Source organism: Metopolophium dirhodum, chromosome 1 (assembly GCF_019925205.1).
Source record: "Metopolophium dirhodum isolate CAU chromosome 1, ASM1992520v1, whole genome shotgun sequence".
Classification (NCBI taxonomy): Eukaryota; Metazoa; Arthropoda; class Insecta; order Hemiptera; family Aphididae; genus Metopolophium; species Metopolophium dirhodum.
In genome coordinates this window covers 43,131,085-43,154,185 of record NC_083560.1, presented here as the reverse complement: position 1 = coordinate 43,154,185, position 23,101 = coordinate 43,131,085, and the positions used below count along the sequence as shown (strand labels likewise).

The 23,101-nt window shown below is 29.3% G+C and overlaps 1 protein-coding gene across 1 annotated transcript; it reads left to right on the top strand.

The window, feature by feature from the left end:
* Window positions 1-5,278: 5,278 nt before the first annotated feature.
* LOC132939129 (SCAN domain-containing protein 3-like) lies at window positions 5,279-7,977 on the top strand. The gene is made up of 5 exons (XM_061006159.1): window positions 5,279-5,420; window positions 6,523-6,636; window positions 6,738-7,217; window positions 7,315-7,644; window positions 7,691-7,977. Exons 1-5 carry the CDS (start codon window positions 5,279-5,281, stop codon window positions 7,975-7,977), a joined length of 1,353 nt encoding a protein of 450 aa, XP_060862142.1.
* The last annotated feature ends 15,124 nt before the right edge of the window (window positions 7,978-23,101 follow it).

The following is a 23,101-nucleotide window of genomic DNA, read 5'->3' as shown; positions in this document are numbered from 1 at the left end:
TTCGAGCTTTGATCCGACCGGCAAAAACTTCTCATCTTTCAGATAAAAAAAAATTACTAAAATTCGACATATCAACGAGGCGTTAGAGTTTTTCTTGTAAAAGCATTTTTATTTATGAAAATAGTGCTTCGATAATAGTCATCGAAGTCAATCACTGCCTTGTGCATGCGTGTGCATAAATATCTTTATCTGCGCGTGTAATTATAGGTCACTCATCACACTAATATCGATTTACATACTTACACACTTCCAAGTTCCGTGCAAGGTCGATACAACATGTGAATTGAATTGCCTAAACTTTACTCCTTAATAAATGACCGGCACCGACACCCTTAATAATAGTATTACAAATTAGTAATTACCAAGCCCGAACTAAGAAATTTTAAGGCCCAGGGGCCAAATTATTAAATGAGGTCCCCCCCCAAAAAAAAAAAATGTATATATTATTTAATATCAGGTACCTGTTATAATATAATATATATAGATATTAGGTTCATAGCAATAAATAATGTATCACTTTATTTATAAATTATAATTTACAAGCTTTTTTCCTCGCTAAATAATCATTGATTTTTTTTAGGTGGTTTATGCATTGTTATAGCTTATAACGAAAAAAGTAATGGACAAATCTGAGGCCCCTAAATATATTCGAATTATCGAGACCCATGGTCCCCAGAATAATTATTTAATAAATAAATAAATAATTTATGAAATATACTTTTTAAATATTTTTAATTTATGGAAATACTTTCGTATACTTTCATTACTAAACACAATTACTTTAGTTTATATTTATGAAATGTAGGTAAGTAAAAGAAACATAATTATTCATTCACAATATGTAATATTAAAGTCATAAAGAAATTATCATTTTTGTACATCATTATTCATTATGAACATAGTTGTTGAAGGTCTGTGATTAAACATTATCTTACATAAGGTACATAAAAAATATTTGATATTATTCTTAAAACATTTTTAACTATTCAAAAGTTTGTACATATTATTATCTATTTATCCGTTTAGGCTTTTAGAGCATACAATATTAAAACTTGCATATACTATATAGCTAATTGCTATATTATGTTATATGATACGAAAATATTTATATTTTATTTATTAACTTCGCGGAGTTTGTGTGGACTGTGGAGTGGTGGATGCCGCCGAGTACGCGCGAAAATAATTCACTGTTTTTCTGCTAGAACAGCACACGACGGCACACGACGGCGAGATAAATTTTATAAAATACGATTCTTAACATAGTAAAATAGTTTTGCGGGTATCAAATTTACTCGCTTTGTATTTATGGTAGAGTTACCAAATTTTCACAGCGCACTGCAAAGAACTTAATCTGTGCTGTGGCCTTTTCATTTTTTTAATATCATTACTCAGTGATTTTTTATAAGCTAATGAAAAACAACAAAAAAACCAAATGTTTGATAATAAATAATTTAAATTGTATTTATGTTACCAAAAAAAAAAAAAACGCTACGGCATGGATAAATTTCTTCTTTATTTTGGTACTTTTATCATAAATACGGTGAAAGAAATGTTGACACTCGCAAATAGTTTTTACACCCAAATATGCGGCGGTAGGACGGCCTCTTAATTTAATACTGCAACGGATGATATCCGCTTAATCACAACGTATATTAAATAATAACATAATTGGTTAAACAAAGAGTATAATAAACAATAGTATATTAGTAGATAAGTTATTCTATGGGAAATGAGGGAGCAAATGCAACAGCAAGGCTGCATTAATATAGGAAGTGCAAGTCAACCGGAACAGATTATGAAAGGGGTAGGACACGAGACAATTGTCAGGTACACTTCCAGGAAAAGGAAGACGGTCAGCCAAGCGCTCACATTCCATCAGCCGTAGTACGATATTACATTTTTAACTTTAAATATAAAAAACCACATCATATATATAAATTACAGGATATAAATTATGACAGGATATGGGTAGGTGCTATGTATAACATAAATACATAATATACGACACAAAGATTACAAGCAAGTACATAGTATCTAATAAATAATTGGTATTTCATGTATATTGAAATATATGGAAACGGCGATATGGCTCTTGACCCGACTATAGGCGTGCAGGATACAGATAATGACTATGCATTTCCGTATGCACAGCGGATAAGTCGATTGACCGGGGGGGGGGGGGGGGGGAGGTAGGCAAGTATGAGGTCGAGGGCTTATAAAACCAGTCCTGAAACGGCCTGTATTCAGACGTGATTTACCATCGTGCATGCGAGCACCTTCGCGAGAGACAGTATAACGATTTTGTTATTTTGGACTCAGCATATTTTTCTGAAGAATATTTTACAATAATTTAATTTTCAACGAGTCTTCATTTTATTCAACCATCCTAAGAAAATTCTCATCACGGTTTAGCTACCTGCAACTGGTCAGCTATGTAATTAACCTAATTGCTTATTTACCACAATACGAATTTACAATCATCGTGTCCACGTGTAAATAATTTGTTGGCATTCTAAATATATTTTTAAGGTATTTTTTTTTCACAAAGCTGTGGCCTGTGGGTCACATTTATAATCTCGTAAAAAAAATAATATGGGCCAATGAAAAATTAAATGCGCCACTGATAGGTAATATTGTTAATATTCGGTAATACTGTACGGTTTATTAATTATATTATTAATTATAGCGTTACAGGTATTGCTTTATAATAATTAAAACATCGGGAAAAAATTATTTTATGATCATTGATCACAGATTAGATTATCCGTTTAAAAACATCATAAATTTATAAATAATGGTAAAAGTAATATTTCTCTTGGTTTAACCTTGAACCCATTGTTATGGAAATATGAGGAAATGCAAAATTGGGTATTTACTATATTGACAAATTGTAATTTCACTGTAAACTGTTGAACAAAAGAAGATGGTTAATCATGTACCCATACTTGTAAAGTTGTAACTTGTAACATGAACTCAGGTTTATTAAAAATCATAACTTACAATAATAGTAACAGATTAAAACTGGAAGGCGGAAACTATTATTAAACTCGCTTATCATAATTCTACAAAATATGTAATCCCTATCGCGTATCGTCCTGACGTCCTCCAATGTTTTTGATAATCTTTCAAGGGGATCCAACTACATAATTTTTTGAGAGTGATTTGAGTGATTTTGAGGGGACTAAGCCCCCCCCCCCCCCCCAAGTCCCCCCCTCCTATTTTCGCCACTGCTTATAACTTTCTCGTTCAAAGAAAAAAAAATATTTTATAACCTATTCTAAAATCTTAAACCAATAGGTACCAATATAACCTATATATAGCAGTATAGGGCCTACCTAGTACCTACAACATTGCTTAAATTGGTTTCATTTTGACGGAATCGGGAATACTATATATAGATGAAGACTTACGACTTTAGAACGGCCCCAACTGTACAATAGATCCGTCTTACATGAAGCGCATACGAATTCACGATCAGTAGAATCAATTTTGTCTCATTATCTTTAATATTACAGTGAAATGACCTATCATCAAACTTATAAAAAAATATTTGTGCTTGTAAGTACCTACATATTACATCATTTTTTAAAGAGAGTTATGGCTTTACAATTTAAAAATGTTCATAACGTGCATAAAATTTAAATACCGTTCAAATACAGATGATGACCTTACCTATAATATATAGGTAAGCAGCTGTTTGTCGCTAGATCACAGTATCACGCATTGTATCTACGCCTGTACGTTTGTAGAAACGTATAGTTGAACGAATTAATAATAATCTAATTTGCGGGAGTGGATGTGCAGTGGTGTACTATGGTGTCCTCTTGAAATATTTCTTTTATAATATCTGTTATAAAAAATTACAAAAAAACTCAACGATTTATTTCACATATTTTGTTGTCGTTTATGATTACCTGACAAATTTAATTAGCAATAACGAATATTCCTTGATTATATTTTCGTTTTGGTATAAAAAAAAATGTAGACGCTGTCAATTTCACTTTTCATCTGCTTATCTGATACTAAATTATGTAGTCGTGTCATTTTAAATTAAGATTAAAATTTGTATAAGTAAAAATAAGTAAAATACTATATATATATACCTAACTTCTAATATTAAAACATAGACATGTGGTGGAGGTGTAATAGATAATTTTTAAACGACACACGATGTACCTAAAGTTAAAATTAATATCACGTGTTAATGTTATATTAAAAACTAAACCTACGTATAATATAGTATACAGACTACAGAGTTATATATCCATCAAGCATGATCACCCCCATTTTTCTTTTGCCCTTTATTTGTAGGCACCTAACTGTATTCCTAAATAATATAATAGGTATTACACTAGGTACGCAATGTTTTAAAAAACATTTTTAGTTGTTAAAAAATTGTAATTGTTTATCACTATACTTATGATCAAATGAGTACCACGCAATAAGTGACATACCTATACCTATCAGCGTGCACTAACGTTAATATTATGTAAATTTTACGAAGTATTATTGTCGAAAGTCATAAATAAACTAATAAAGATAAACCGCGTAACTATATATAACTAGTAAGCTGTCAATAAAGCGTATATTATGTTATGATCAAGATAATCCAGGCTCCAGCCGCACTCATATGTATAAATCCAGTAGAATCGGTGTACCGTAGCCCATCATAGGACATAGCCGACCGTAGATAATGGCTGGTAAATCGCATATTATACCAGGCGATGGCGGTAGCCGGTTGAAATCCAAAAAAATTTTAATTTTAATCTTATAGTCCCTAAATTAAATTTTTTACTTCTTATTTTCAGACTCAAAATAAATAATAATATAGTAACACTAGTAACAGAATATCGTACACAATCGTGTGATTTTTAAATTTTAAGGTGATTTTGAGTTTTTGACAGTCCATTGTTTGTTGTAATGTTATGTTGTATAGCCGTGTAGGTACTTGGCTGTGTTCCCAAAAAGGCACATCGTATGAAATCGTACGATAATGCTTCAATTTTCCGGAGAAAGTTTAGGTTTGAATATACATATATTATATAGTAACTATAAACGTTAGTATAATAACGTTAGTATAACTACCTATAATTATAAACTAATAAAAACAAAACAAATGTAGGTGCAGGAAAATATTATATAGCTACGATTTGTTTTTTATTTCAAAATTACTAAATCATATTTCCCTATTTTTGTTTTCTTTAAACTTTTCCAGATTAACTAGGATCGTGTTTACTTTTACTACGTCATGTTATATGAATAATGAATATGGTTGAATATGAGTCGAATAGGGTTACGGAAACGGGAACATTCACAGGAATTTCTTGATAGATCGGGGCAGGACCGTCCTCAGGATTTGCGAGGCCCAGCAGGGCAAAAACCAATTTTACCACTTTTTTTCAAACGCAAGGCCTCCAAATGTAAGCAAAAAGCGCGAGGCCCAGGGCCTGGGTCTGGGCCCTGCTCACCCCCCTCTAATAAGGACGGCCCTAGATCGGGGTTGTTGCCGAGAATAGAAAATAATTAAAACATATATTTAGAAGTAATTATTTATTATAATTTTAAATTAAATTATATTTTAAAAGATTACATATTATTATATCTATAGTTATATATATAAATAAGTGTACATTTGAATACATTTTATAACTCAAGATCCACCGAACCGATTTCGATAAAAAATTCAGGACATATTGAGATTGTTATGTAGATAGTTTCTGTGAAGTTTGTACGATGTGGGATAAGTGGTTCCGGAGTTATGGCCTCTTAAGTGCATACCTGGCGACATGGCCAAAAACAACAACAACGTCTATACAATTATTTTTATATATATATATGTTACGGGCAAAGTAGGAAATCCGGGCATTGTATAACAATGCCCGGGCACTGTGCACAATGCCCGAACATTTTGGCCAATGTAAGAATGATCATTTTAATACTCAAATTTGTCATACATTGACCGGGCATTGTACTCGATTGTCCGGGCAAAGTGTACCCTGTCCAGATTCAAGTGGGCAAAGTGAATTATACAGTGCGCTGCACACTTTTATATCAAATTGCATTTATACGTAATAATATCACTACAAAACTATAATTATATTTTATTCGTACACAACAACGCGACAGCTGCGATAGTACTAACCGATCCGTAATCTAAACGATAAAGTGATCACACAGTATTGTAGATAATATTCCATAATCGAATCATTAAATTCCTATTCGATATTTTCTAATGATTATTGTCACGACGACGACGTCGCGTAGTCTGTCATTGTAGAGTAGGTAGTGCAGTTGCGTGTAGTGTTATTTTTTCTTTTGGTCAACGTTTTTAACTATTTTCTAAGTATTTGTGTACTATTTTCTAACATAAAATATTAAACAAAAATGCAAATGCTGTATTTTTAAATAAAGTAAAATACGATGAATTAATTTTAAAAGTGAATAATGTGAAAACTAAAACCACAAAAAAGACTGCAGATGTTTACAAATTAATTAAAAAATACGATGTTGTAAATATATCAGGGATTGAAAAGTTAGTAGTTCCAGTATCCGAAGGTAATTTAATTAAGTATTATGTTTACAAAGAACAATTGTTTCAACTTCTTAATGAAACACATACGTCTGTGGGACATGGAGGTAGAAACCGTATGGAGTATGAATTGAACTTGAAATATAAAAATATAACAGGGAGACTAAAATGATATTTTTAAATTTATGTGACCACTGTCAAAAAAAAGGCAGTACAATTAAAAAAGGTTTAGTTGTAAAACCTATACTTTCATCAGAATTGAACTCTCGCTGTCAAATGGATTTAATAGACATGCAAGCTCAGCCTGATGGCGATTACAAGTTCATAATGGTCTATCAAGATCACCTTACGAAGTTCGTAATTCTTAGACCGTTAACCCATAAACGGGCTGAAGAAGTAGCCTACGTGTTAATTGATATTTTTACAACATTTGGAGCCCCGGCAATTTCGCAAAGTGATAATGGAAGGGAATTCGCCAATAAAGTTATTATTGAGTTTTGTAGTATGTGGGAAGAACTTAAGATTGTCCACGGAAAGCCTAGACACTCACAAAGTCAAGGGTCTGTTGAAAGGGCCAACCAAGATATTCAAAATATTCTCGCAACATGGTTAGCCGATAATAATTCAAGAAAGTGGAGCGAAGGTCTTAAATTTGTTCAATTTATGAAGAATCGGAGTTTTCACCATGGTACAAAACGTTCGCCATACGAAATACGGAACACATGCTAAAGTTGGCCTAAAATCAACGCAAATTCCAACCGATTTAATTTCTACTTTAAAATCAGAGGAAGATTTAGAAAAAGCTCTAAGCTGTGGAATTAATATCGAAAACATAAACGAGAAATACGAAAAAAGTGATGGAAGTGATAAGGACAGTGCAAAACAACTTTTTTCTGATGAAGATGAAAACGATCAAATAAAATTGAGAATAGAATCAATTTCTTCAAATCGATCGAATGCTACTGAAAATCTTACAGTACAAGCTAACAAAATGAAGAATTTATCTGAAGAACGTTTTTTTCCAGGAAAAGAAGGAGAAAATGTTAAAATAAAAATTCCTGATGTGGATCGAGCAAGATGTGATCTTTGGTGTATTCTGGGAGTTATACTTTCTGGTAATTAATTTTAAAATAATTTTCAAATTAATAATTTTTTTTATAGTAAAAGATAATTTATATGAAATTGGAACAAACGAGGGCAGATTACATCAACTCTACAGTCGGAACCAATTCACAATATGTAAAGAGGTGTTTATCCAGGCTGATGATGTACCACCAGTACAAATTTCATTAAGAGAAGTGGCAAGAAAATCTTCTAATTTGGGTGGCCAAGGGTACGATAGGTGTACTTGCAATACATTGTGTAAGACCAACCGGTGTAAATGTAAAAGATCTGGTCGCCTTTGCAACTCAAAGTGTCATAATAGTGGTGTATGTGGTAATAAATAAAGCAAATAAATAATAATTGTAATTTAATAATAAATTAATGAAATATTAAAGCTGTGCAACTTTATTAATTTTTAATAATATTTTTAATATCTTTATTTTTAATTTTTTATATAATATTCAATATTTAATCTAATGTGCCCAAATCTAATTGGGCACTGTATACAATTCCCGGGCAACGTTAACTTATTCCAACTTTGCCCTTGAAAATCGGGCATTGTGCACAGTGCCCGGTCATTGTGCACAATGACCGACTTTCTACTTTGCCCGTAACATATATAACCCATAGCAACCATTAAAAAACAAAAATTTATATCGTAAATCTCAAAATTCCTGTTTGAGCACCTACCGGAGGTGATCACTTCCCTTTTTAAATTATCCTATGACACTCACAAAGAAAGTGGCTTTGTATTGGTGAATGAATTTTCGAAATCGGTTCAGTAGTTTCGGAGTTTATCCCGAACATACAAACAAACGCTATCATTTTATATATTAGTATAGATAAAAATGAATGTATGTGTGTAGATTAGACCTCTGGGAAGAAAATAGGCTAATTTAAAAAGTGTTAAATTTGTTTTTTTTTTATTCATCGGATTTTAGTACGGTTGGGTTAGGCTTTTGTATTAATTGATTATATTAATCCTCCGTAGGTGGAATTAAGTAAAAATGACAAACTTGGTACAATTTGATATTTTAGAGTTATACGTGTATAATATATACATTTTTAATTAATTACCATGCCTACCTGTTTGATATAATATAATTATAATACCTATAATTAGTTCGATATAAAATGTTAGCATATGTGATTTAAAATATGCATGTTAATCGCGTACAATGTTAAGGTAAATTAAATCAAATGTAAGTATTGATTATAATACGTGTAAAAAAAATCATATCACGCGCGAACTATAATGGTATTGGTGAAATTATCAAAATCAATTGTAATTTAAAATTACAATATATTACACTATGTTTTCTTTGTCGAAGTATTTGAATATTTTTGGATGAGTTTAATTCACAGTAAAAAATATATATTATTATAAATTCTCGTGATCACTTTAACGTGATCAAAATTAAAATTGAAAATACAATAATGTATATAAACTAATGTAAACACAATATAAAATTAATATTTAATTTTAAATACAAAAAGTTTTGAAAAATTCTGTGATTATTTCTTTTTTTAGGGGGACTGTGGTAATGCGTGAAAACGGAAAACTGATTTTCCCGGGAAAATCGTAATAGATCGAGTTCAGCGACAGTCATGCAAATGCATGCCAATGGCGTGCTAATGTTTGGTAAAAAAAATTTGTAAAAAAGTGATTATTTCACTTGTGGAGGGCTGGGGCAACGTTACGCCTGCCCCCTCATAGTTTTTTATAAAGAAATCGTAAAAAAAGGTCGTACAAATTCTAAAAATAGTCGTGCAAATGCATGCTAATGGCGTGCTAATGTTTGGTAAAAAAAAATTTGTAAAAAAGTGATCATTTCTTTTTTGAGGGGGGCTGGGGTAATGCGTGAAAATGGAAAACGGATTTTCCCGGGAAAATCGTAATAGATAGAGTTCAGCGACAGTCATGCAAATGCATGCCAATGACGTGCTAATGTTTGGTAAAAAAAAATTTGTAAAAAAGTGAATATTTTACTTGTGGGGGGCTGGGGTAACGTTACGCCGGCCCCCCTCATTGTTTTTTTTATAAATAACTCGTAAAAAAAGATCGTGCAAATTCTAAAAATAGTCGTGCAAATACATGCTAAATAAATAGCGTGCTAATTCGTGACGTAGTTTTTTTTTGAAATAGTTCAATGAGGGGGCCGGGGTAATGTACGTGTAAGTATATTGTACAATGTTTGTTCAAGCGTAGCGATAAAATTTTTTTTTTGTTATTTACTTGTAAAAAAAGGCGTATACTGAATTAGGGGCGTCATATTTATGTTTGCTCCCCCATACATTGTCCCTTAATACCGCTCTGGTAGTCACTCTGTCGCATAGAATAACAGTTATGCTGGTGTAGACGCTGTGATAAGCAACATGTAAATGTTATAAATTTAAAATAATTACGAATTATGATCAAAAATTAATTAAGAATATTTATCTCGTCTCTGGTTTTAACAATATTTTATACTAATGTCTTGAGTTTACTATAGTCTACGTACGCGATTACCATCTTTCATTCTTTATTTCCACAATGTAATTCATTTATTATTTTCATTATTTTCATAAAAAATATTTAAAGATAATACTATTAAAAGAAATTTGTTTTTCACACTCTACCTTTTTAAGAGTTAATTATGTATTTATATTTTGACGAATAATTTGAATCTAATACAATTGAAATGCTCCATTAGATAACACAATTACTAATTAGGCATTAGCAATAACTAATAAGTATAGTAAGCGATATTACCGTGCATTTTTTTATATTCCCAGTTATTCCCTAGCATTTAAAAGAATTCTCACCAAGTTAAGTTCGTGGGAATTGCTCTAACCCTAAAAGTTGACTGTCGACCTATTTATAATCGGTTATTCTCAAATGTTTTACACTTACTCATTTTTTATCATTAAATTCTTACAAAAGATTTTAGATTCTGAGCGAAGCGATGAATGTATTGATTTTACAATGATGTGTGTTTTTTTTTATTTTTTTACTTTTTTTTTTATTTTTGTGTTTGTCATCACCTTTTAGGACAGTAAAAGTGCTTGGATTTTCTTCAACAGTAACTTTTCTGATAGGAAAGTGAATCTAGTTAGTACTTTGGGGGGTAAAAAGTAAACATTTCTCAGTAATTTTCAAAAGTGACATGAAAAACAAAAGAAAAATTAAGGAAAAACGGGAATTTTTACGCAAAATCTGTTTTCTGAGAAAATCGATTTTTGTATTTGGTGCAACTCTAAAACAAATGACCGTAGGTACATGACATTTTGACTGAATGTTTATATTAGCATATTCTATACACCATAACATTTTCCAAATATTTTGACTTATATTTAGCTGTTTACGGACATTTTCAGTTTCCATTTTTTTTAGTCTTTTTTCTATAATTATCAATAAAATTTTATTTGTTGGTTAAAAAAGCTTGAAAAGTTAATACAATGTTACTACTATATTGTTAGAATGACATTTAAAAAATATTAAAAATCCTTAGTCACAGTTTTTTTTTCTAAGCATTCAAAGTTCATAAATTGACAAAATATGGAAAAATCCTGAAAATTAGCAAATTATTTTGAATTAAAAAATCGGAAAAAATTTTTTTTTTTAAATCTAAGGTTTTAAAATGTAATACAAGATTCCTCATAAGTTTGTCCACCTTTATCAAAAAAAAAAATGTCTAAAAGAAACTTAAATTAACTTTTTATGAGCGTCTGAAATTTATATTTTTACAACATTTGATATTCACTCGATACCTTATGTAACGATTTTCTGATTTTGTTGTAATTAAAAAACGAACAACTGTAGATACTTGAAAATTTCACTGAATATTTATATCAGCATTTTCTATACACCATAAAATATTGAAAATAATTTGACTTTTTTTGAACTGTTTGCGGACATAGTCAGTTTTCAATTTTTTTAGTTTTTTTTTCTATAAATATCAATAAGATTTTATTTGTTAGGTAGAAAAACGTGAAAATTTTATGCAAGGCTACTGATATATTGTTACAATAGCAGTTGAAAAATATTAAAAATACATAGGCACAATTTTTTTTTATAAGCATTTAAAGTTCATATTTTGACAACATTTATCAAATTTATAATTTATTAATTATTTTGTAGTTAAAAATGTATAAAATGTTTAACTTTTATGGCTAAGGATTGAAAATTTAAAACAAGGCTCCACGTAAATAGATTATGTATAAATTACTTTATTCACAATAATATCATCAAATATACTTGGTAATATCATAGGCTGACTGACCGTTTTCGCTCAGAATCGTTTTTCTTATACAATGATATTATATCATTGAATTCAAATTTAACACCATCCATTACAGTGACCCACTTGTAACCTACTGTACAGCTGAGCGACATCCACTTACCCACCTTTTTTTATATCCGATTTTATATCATACGTAGCCACGTAGGTACATTTATTATTACTTATATGTATACTACTTTGTATACTACTTTGTACAATTTGTATACTACTCAATAATTTAATTAAAAATATAATCTACAATTTTTATAAACTGTGCGTGAGTACCTATTATCAACTTGACTTTAAAATCGCATCTCTTGATATGTTTTTTTTTTTTAATAATGAAGAGATAATTTTTCTGAAAACGTAAATGTCTGATGTACCTACATATATATACTATACATTTAACTATTATCAAAAGTATCGTATATATATATTCTACTATGTAGTTTATTAATTATAAATTTTTAAAGTTTTGATTAGATGAGTATATAAAATAGTTATCTAAAAATAGATAAAACCAAAACCTTTCCAGATTTTACAACAGTCTCAACTTGAAATTATTATTATAATAAAATAATAATATAATAATTAATACAACGTTCTTCTAATAATATTATATTCGCGTATAATATGATATATACAGTATATCGTATAATATAGAGATCACATATGGTGTGATGCGTATGTGACACTGCAATACTGCATGCTCACCCCCCCTTTTATCCTTAAATAATAAATTTATTAATATTTTGACTTTCGGAATTTTTGAGTTCACAACAAACATTATATTCTAATATTTTGATTTTTACAACATTTAAAAATATTACTCTATGGTGACACAAACTTATTTTTTTCACAAGAACCATGATTTTTTACTGTTAATTATTATGACTTTTTTATAATAACAATATAATAATAATAGTTTACCGACACCAAATTAAAATAGTAGTAACATATTACCTATATGAAACAAGAAGATTGTACATTAAATATACATTGATCCTCATTTCAGAAGCGGGGCTTGTGCTGAAAAGACAAGAAAGATTAAAAGATCTAAATTGAAATTTGAAATAGTTATTAGTACTAATTTGAATTACTAGTTCTGAGTTGACTACTTGACTGAGTTAATAAACTTTATAATTTATGTAAGTATCTACTAAAGATAAATCTATTTGTAATGGTTTTATATAAAATATAAAATGGATTTAATATTTAGTTTATAGTAAGTAACTATTTTTATAGGTACCGGAGTCTCGGATAATTTTTACAAATTATAATTTTAATAAACATTTTAATACATTTATCATTTATACTACCTATATAATTTTAAAATAATCATAGCTACTTCCATATAATTTATTCTTAATTTATAAGCATGAATTCTTATCCTTAGAACTTGCAGAACTCTATTTCAAATTTCGATTTAATTACGTACATCGACATTTACCAAAAAAATATTTCCTAAACAATTTACAGGAAAAAGGGTGATTCACATTTGAAGAAATGTATAGTTAATATTAAAGGAAACATGTTGATGAACCTAATTGATAAATTACCCTGTAGTTATATCAATATATTTCAGAGTTTAAAATTAAACTCTGTGTTGGCGCGTACTGTCTTAAAAAATAATAAAGGGTTATACAATTATAATAAATTATGAAAAATGTATTATTTAAGAAAAAAACAACTTACATTTTTAGATAGCCTACCGTTGTTATCGTATATATACCTACACTCTATAGGGTACCTTCCTTAATAATTTATACTATCATGTTCTTATTTCATAAATCATCAGAATCACTAATAAAAAAATGAATATATTTAAGGTATACAGGCACATAGATAAAACCACTTAAATGTCTTGATAATTTTCGTACACTTTCTAATATCAAATATTTTGTTGACAGGCACAGTCATATTATAATTATTACAGTAATAATTATATTATAATTATAAATTATTGATAACCAACGTACAATTAATCTTTATTCAACATTTTGTTTTTATACAAGATTTTTTTCATTCATGAAATATTATATTTATTAAATTACGTAATTCAATATTGTGTTCCTACTACATCGTATCTATTAAGCACTGCACTCATTAATTATCTATGCGAGGATGATACGATTAATTTTTACCAACTTTTGTTGAATAATTAATTGATAATTAGCCGACGAGTGGACCAATTGAAATGCTTTTTTGTGTTGTAAGTAGGTATACCAACTACGTATGCTAATGATAAAATTCGAACGAAAAAAATAAAATAAAAAGTGGTGTGATCAATGTAATTATTACAATTGTATTAACTAATTGTATAGTATAAGTGTAAAATCGCATTATAGTCTTATACACAAACAACTAACAAGTATCCAAGCCTGGGCATAAACGAGTTAAAAAGTTTAAGTTAAATTAAAAGTTAACTTTTTAAAATTTAATTTTCATTAGCTTAATTTTTAACTTTACTTACAAGTTAATTTATAAATAATTAAATAATAAATATAATAAAAATAAAAATCATTATTGATGTTGCTTATTTATTACATAACAATTTACTAGAACAGGAAATTAGAAATATAGTTAAATTATTTTTTTGTTCCATTAACCAGAATTCTTCAAGAAAAATAACTTAATTAAGAGGATGTCACACCCGCATGTGTTGTCTCCGTCAAATGTACAAATGTACAACATAACAAAAACTGTTTTGCGCGGAACAAATTTTCTCGCACCATATTTGTTGTAGAACTATAAAATTCTCACAACACGTAAAGAAGAACTTTATCTGTGCAACACGGTGCCCATTTTTTAATAGCACCATCCAATCATTTTTTATAAGCAAGTTAAAAAAAACCAAAATGTTCAGAAGCAAATAACTTTTATTGTTTTTATGCTATCTAAAATATGGGCTCGCTGTTGCACAGATAAAGTTCTTCTTTACGTGTTACGAAAATTTGGTAATTCTACGACAAACATGATGCGAGAAAAGTTGTCCCGCGCAAAACAGTTTTTGCCATATGTTGTTCATTAGTAAGACGGAGACAACACATGCGGGTGCGACATCCTCTGAGATAGTAAATACATATTATAGCAATAGCTACTTAGGTATATAATATTGTAATATTATAATATATAGGTGTATCGCAGATAGTCATATAGGTATAAAGATTTACCATACCATACTGCGGCATACGGGCATATTGTAATAATAATAATTAATAAATACTAATAACTAATAAGTATATGATAATATTATCTTATTATATTGATATAGATACAAATCACAAATGAACAATTCTCAAAAACATAATATTATTATAAAATATTTTCGCCATAATTAAGTTATTTATTTATGAATCAAAAGATTGTATTTATTTCGGCATTTTCAATTTCGTATGCTTTTTGTACCTACTACATAATTCTATTAATTCAGTACCTAATAATTTAATATAGAATAGAATTTAGTATAGAAAATCTATGGGCTATTTCCTGTGTTCAATAATATTTATGATTTTAATTATTTTAAACCATATTGCTGGGTATTTATATAGATATTAAAAAAATAATAATAATAACTTAACTTAAGTTAATAAGTTAATTGAAAATGTTCATATAACTTTTAACTTAACTGAGTTAAAACAAATTAGGTTAACTGTTAACTTTAAACCTTTTAAAATGTTTTCAATCAACTCAACTTAACTCGGTAAAAAATTATCATTAACTTGGCCAGGCTTGCAAGTACCTAAACATCGGCACTTTTGTTTAAAGATGTATGAATTCATATATTTGTACGTCGACTGTGTACCTAAAATTAAATGTTAATAATGTCAGTTCATACTCGCTAGATTGATTTTATATTTTAATACAATATTTAATTAAAGTCCGAGCCAGATAACATATCGCGATAAGTATATTATAACGCCGCATAAAAGCTATATTATGATTATTATGTACCTACACCTACATATATATTACCTATATATTGTCCGACCACTATATAATTGTTGCGTCATGGCCAAATGCTTGCTGCCGAATCTAAAATATTATTATTATTATCTCTATAGAGTAATATTATATTATTAATATTTGTTTTTTTTCGTTTACATCGGAAGATCAGCGTTTTGTGTGTGTGTTTAGACTTTGACGTCAGTTATTTCCACCTCAAGGTAAACGCAATTGTAATATATTATATATTATAACGCATACGACTATTATATGCTATATACCATATGCGTATGTACCTATATAACGTACCATTATGATATGGTTATGTGTAGACTATAGGTACCCTGCAAACGCCAACAATCGAGTCGTGTTATTTAAAATGGATGGTACCGTGTAGTCTATAATTTATTATTATTAAATAAATTGATTTAATTTCGTATCATAAAAATAATTTTGTACACTAGTTAAAATAGTTTTTGATAATTTATACGTACATTATTATGCTGTAGGTTTAGTGTTAGTCAATTAACGAAACAGTGTATAAGAAAATAAAAAGATTAATTCTTATCAATTTTTTACGATCGATTGCAACAAAAATTATCACAAACCAAACGAATTAATAAATAATATCATATCATAAATTTGAATAAAATAATATAATATAGAACTAGCTAATCCCGCTGGCACTTCGTTGCCCGTTAAATGTACCAATTCTATATGACTCAAACTTTGTTCAATTCGTTATTTAATATTCGGTGTAAATACGTAAGACTAAATCAGTAATTCGATTCATTAATAATAGTTAAATCGTATAATATTATATTGGAACGATTCACATTTAGGTACTTACTAAATACTAATATTTATTTCGGCATGTACCTAAGCCACCGTTGCTCCTTTTTTGGGGGGGTTGAGGATTCGACAACTGAGGTCATTAGCCTGTGGAACTGTGGGGAGGGTACTGTAGATTTTGAACACGTGTGTATTTCTTTTGGCAACATTTTCAAGTGGGTACCCGTAGGTATCTGCCATGCCCGAGTGGGAGATGGCGGCCTCTCTCTCCGGACACCGTGACTGCCCGAAGAAAAATGCCGCCCGTAACCGTGAGTTCAAACTAGCGACGGAGCGCGTCGAAACCGACGCCTTAGTCCGTTCGGACACTCCGTCCCCCTTTGGGTTGCTCTTTTAAAATATAACTAGCTGATCCCTCTGGCACTTCGTTGCCCGTTAAATGTACCAATTCTATATGACTCAAACTTTGTTCAATTCGTTATTTAATATTCGGTGTATGGTGTATGCCGTATGATGTTCAAAATTTATCTTAACTTTTCTGTTGCCCGGAATAAAAAGTCTGATTCTCAGCAGTATATTATCAGGTAGGCAATCTACCTGCGGTAGATCGCGGACCCCGAGCTGATTGTACGTAAGTGTATGATTTAACTATAAAGTATCAAAATTGTACCAAGTTTGTCATTTTTACTTAATTCCACCTACGGAGGATTAATATAATCAATTAATACAAAAGCCTAACGCAACCGTACTAAAATCCGATGAATAAAAAAAAAACAAATTTAACACTTTTTAAATTAGCCTATTTTCTTCCCAGAGGTCTAATCTACATACATACATTCATTTTTATCTATACTAATATATAAAATGATAGCGTTTGTTTGTATGTTCGGGATAAACTCCAAAACAACTGAACCGATTTCAAAAATTCTTTCACCAATACAAAGCCACATTCTTTGTGAGTGTCATAGGCTAATTTAAAAAGGTAAGTGATCACCCCCGGTAGATGCTCAAACAGGAATTTTGAGATTTACGATAGAAATTGTTGTTTTTTAATGGTTGCTATGGGTTATATCTTATATATATAGATAAAAATAATTGTATAGACGTTGTTGTTGTTTTTGGCCATGTCGCCAGGTGTGCACTTAAGAGGCCATAACTCCGGAACCACTTATCCCACATCGTACAAACTTCACAGAAACTATCTACATAACAATCTGAATATGTCCTGAATTTTTTATCGAAATCGGTTCGGTGGATCTTGAGTTATAAAATTTATTCAAAATGTACATTTATTTTTACATATTTCTTATAGAGTTATTAGGTATATAATTCACGGTAGGCGGAACGGTAAAGCTACGGTTACTATATATATATATATATATATATTACCTTCGTACTATTTTTACCTATGTTATATTATAGTAAAAAATTATGGTACCCTTATATCTGTTTAGTTTTTACCTTAATAATATTCTTTTATTTCAAGATTTCGAATGCAGCATAATATAATATAATATTGCAGGCCGCAGGGCACGGAGGCAGACATTATCTTTTATTTGAGGGTATAATACCTTTATAATAAAGTATATACTCGCATTCCGTGTATTTGAGAGAAATATTTTTTACATGCCTGGTTTGTACCAGCTATTGATTGTACGTCGTAAACTCGTAAGCATATTGCATACTATATCATAATATTGCGAATTACCTGTATCATTTTTAAATTTATTGATTTTTTATCAACCATATAAATAGCGATCGTTCATTTTTTCGTATACATTTGTTTACGTTTCATACATAATATTAAATTGAAATAGAATTTCGGAAAAGTCAGTCTTAAAAACGGTTTATCAACTATCATAATATATGCGAGTAATTTATAAATAACCTATTTACGTGGAGCCTTGTTTTAAATTTTCAATCCTTAGCTACAAAAGTTGAACATTTTATAAATTTTTAACAACAAAATAATTATTACATTTTAAATTTGAAAAATGTTGTCAAAATTTGAACTTTAAATGCTTATAAAAAAAAATTGTGACTATGTATTTTTAATATTTTTCAACTGCTATTGTAACAATATATCAGGAGCCTTGCATAAAATTTTCACGTTTTTCTACCTAACAAATAAAATTTTATTGTAATTTTAAGAAAAAAAAAACTAAAAAATTTGAAAACTGACTATGTCCGCAAACAGTTCAAAAAGAGTCAAATTATTTTCAAAGTTTTATGGTGTATAGAAAATGCTGATATAAACATTCAGTGAAATTTTCAAGTATCTACAGTCATTCGTTTTTTAATTACAACAAAATAAGAAAATCGTTACACGAGAAATCGAGTGAATATCAAATGTTGTAAAAATATGAATTTCAAACGCTCATACAAAATTTAATTTGACATTCTTGTAGACATTTTTTTTTGATAAAGGTAGATAAACTTATGGATAATCTTTTTTTACATTTTCAAATCTTAGATTGAAAAAGAAAAATTTTGATGAATTCTCAACTCAAAATAATTTGCTAATTTTCGTGATTTTTTCGTATTTTGTCAATATTTGAACTTTATAAATGCTTCTAATAAAAACTGTGACTAAGGATTTTTAATATTTTTTAAATGTCATTGTAACAATATAGTACGAGCCTTGAATTAAATTTTCAAGCTTTTTTAACCAACAAATAAAATTTTATTGATATTTATAGAATTTAACTGAAAATGTCCGTAAACAGCTCAAAATATTTGGAAAATCTTATGGTGTATAGAAAATGCTAATATAAACATTCAGTCAAAATGTTATGTTCTTACGATCACTTGTTTAATAGTTGCACCAAAAACCAAAATCGATTTTCTCAAAAACAGATTTTGCATAAAAATTCCCGTTTTTCCATAATTTTTCTTTTGTTTTTCACGCTGCCTTTGAAAATTACTGGGAAATGTTTACTTTTGACCCCCCCCCCCCCCTCAAAGTACCAACTAGATTCACTTACCTGTTGAAGAAAATCCAAGCACTTTTACTGTCCTAAAAGGTGATGACAGACACAAAAAAAAAACACACATCATTGCAAAATCAATACATTCTTTGCTTTGCTCAGAATCTAAAAGTTTAAACTTCGACCCTATAAACCGAATTTAGTTCACCATCTTCGAACGGGAGATAGTGAACGTAGATTATTATTTTTTATTTAATTTATATTAATGTAATTTTCCATAAATGCTTATTATAGGTATATTTATTATTTTAATTTAAATAAAAAATAAATAAAAAATAAAAAAAAAACACACACATCATTGTAAAATCAATACAATCATCGCTTCGTTCAGAATCTAAAACCATCACACTAATAACTGTACGATAATTCAGTGTTAATAACCGTTAGATTACGTTTTGTGTGTAAATTCAATATTATAATATAATATACTGATGATTCTCGAAAAATTGATTTAGACTAAACACGCCAATATGGTTTTCGTAGAAAACACACGCATTATATTTTTTATGTATGAAAGTTATTGTTAACGCCATGTTTTAATAGCAAAAAGCGAATAATAATAATAAATATGAGTTTACCTACCGCAGCAACTATTTTTCAAAATTATTTGTTATACAATATGCGACAATTATGTCATTGTATACGTGTGTTTTTTTTATGATTATGTATCGATAATATTGGATATCAAAAAAATAGATTACATTTGTTTAACCATCATATTTTAATACAATATTATTTATTTTTATAAACTCAAACTGTAAATCTATATTTTTATGAAACACACATAAAAAGTAGCAGTTTGTGTAATTGTGTAGTAGTAATAGTTAGTTGTTACCATTTAAAAAAATTAAATTGATTTTGCCGTTTGTATATAACTGCGTACTCAAAATTATTAAAATCTGTAAAACTTTCCCATACAGTATACTTTTTTTCGTCTTTCATATTGCAGTTGATTCATAATATTATTAATAATTAAAACCTGCACGCCTCACGACATAACGATACATAAAATACACCCCGTATTTTTATACAATTCTTAATTTTTTTTCAGAAAAATAATAATTAAAACAAATTGTATTAGGTATATAATATATTCATTTAAAGCACGTGGGTGTTATTAAGCAGCAACATTGACCATGACGTATTGAAATGAGGAGGGTTTCCGGGTCAACAACCCATGATGACCGATGTCGATTTTAGATCAAGTGTTTTATCGTATATGTAATTAATGTTATAGAAATGTAAAAGGATATTGCGTAATGCTCAAATCCACGTGTTGTATATGATTTAGATAATAGGTTGAAAGAGGTCCCGTTACCGTAACCCCTGGCTCATGGCTGATATTTGATGATAATTTGTATTTATTCTGATTTATTTAGTAACAAAATACAAGCATATTATATAAAATATATAAGCACATTTTAATAGACTATTAAAATAATTAAATTGTTGGATGATTGTCTTTTAAATGTATAAATCGTATAATATTGTAACTAGGTACAATAGGTACATAGTCATAGGTATAGGTACTTACATATAATAATTTGTTTTCCAATAAAAAATCAAAATAACCAAAATAGTTATACTATTCTATAGTCTTAGGTACATCTAAACATGTACCTACCAACATAAAAAAATGCTGACCTCTGTATGTTAAAATTATAATTATATTTTAAGTTAATCTTTTAAATAGCTTCCACGAAATAAGACTATTTACTATACCTACCTACAAATAAAACATATTATTATACATACATTTTTTTTTATTTATTAATAGAGAACCCTGCACGGCAACTATAGATTCATAAACCATTAATTATTATACATTCATTCATAGGTATGATAGTACAATGTCTTAATAGTAGTTAGGTACTTATAGGTATACCTATATACATCATATTTATTAAAATTATTAAATTGTATTAAATTGTATATACCTATACTCTATAGTTTGGATAGTCTGATTTGGATAAAAGGTTTTACTGTATTTCAGTAAAAATTTAAAGTTGAAATCAGTCTCCATTTTTTCTTCAAAACTTTCGCTTGTATAATATGTTACGCCGAATTTGTGAAATTGCCGATTTCATGAAATAGGCATAATTTTTCTGCCGAAGAAAATGATGGCAAATTTCGTATTGCGACAAAAGAAGGGATTCTGAGCACATGGCTGGAGCGGAACAGTTTGGCTGCTACAAAGTACTGTTCCCTATAACAACTGCAGACGTTCAAAGTTTAAAAAATGAATATACTTTACGGGAACTCCTTCGATTAGGGTCAGTAGGAACCGGACAAGGATATCGACGTTGTACCTGCCGTACGAATTGCACATCAAAAAAGTGCACATGCAAGAAAAATTACATGATGTGTAATTCGGCGTGCCATCCCGGCCGTAGTTGCCAAAATGTATAAATATAAATATATAACTAAAAAAATTAATATAATTTCATAACTTTCGATTATTTTTTTTTTACTTTTTTGTACACATAATTTATTATTACAATTAGATTTTATTATGTTTAAAGTGTTTTATGTAAGAACATAAATATAACACATTAATTTATATTGAATTATACAAATACTAATTTAACAGCGTTGCTCATTTCATGAAATCGGCAATTTTTCTGCAATTTCACAAATTCGGCGTAACATATATACCATTACAGGCTACGGCACGGCCTTTCCGCGGTAAACAATCGAAATCACTCATGTAAATAATATCTTTCATATTCCATATTTTGTTTTGCACGATTGTAAAGATAACCGTGGCTGTATTAATTAATGTGGCACGCAGTTTTAATAACTTAAAGCTTAAACTTGCTCGGAGCAAGTTTTCGAGTCTCGGAAATCGATATATCCATACCTATATCGCAGCAACTATTTTTCAAAATAATTTTTTAGGTATAATTTCTGGTAATAACGAACACCTTCCCCTAGTTTTCAAAATATTATATAGTATGATATTATAATATACAATATAATACCTATATAGTCAGTAATCTTATTTATTAGTTTACACTTCTCAAATCTGTAGTAGGTACACACTTCGAATTTCTGACTACACGTCCACTAAAAATTAGTAAAAAATAGTGACTGCTATATCGCATAATTGCGTGTTCTCCATATTTTATCAAACGGCGACCACCTGTCGGAGTAGCGATACAATTATACATGATGCAGTATTACGTCTGGGGCACGATATAATTGTTATATTATAATAGTGTTCGCCGGATAATACAATACTTAGGCGGGCTGTACGACAATCGGAGATAAAACGATTTACGTGCGTTATTTTTATTATTGTCTTATTGTCGTTATAATAATAGCGCAGGTCCTGAAAACATACACAAAAATAAACCCGGATACGTACAAACGCGTGCCTAAAAATACGCATCCGGCCGCCGCCGAGCCGTATCCCCGGGACCACAATGGAATAGTAGGAATCCATTGGCACGTATTGTGACTATAAACGATAACGATCTATA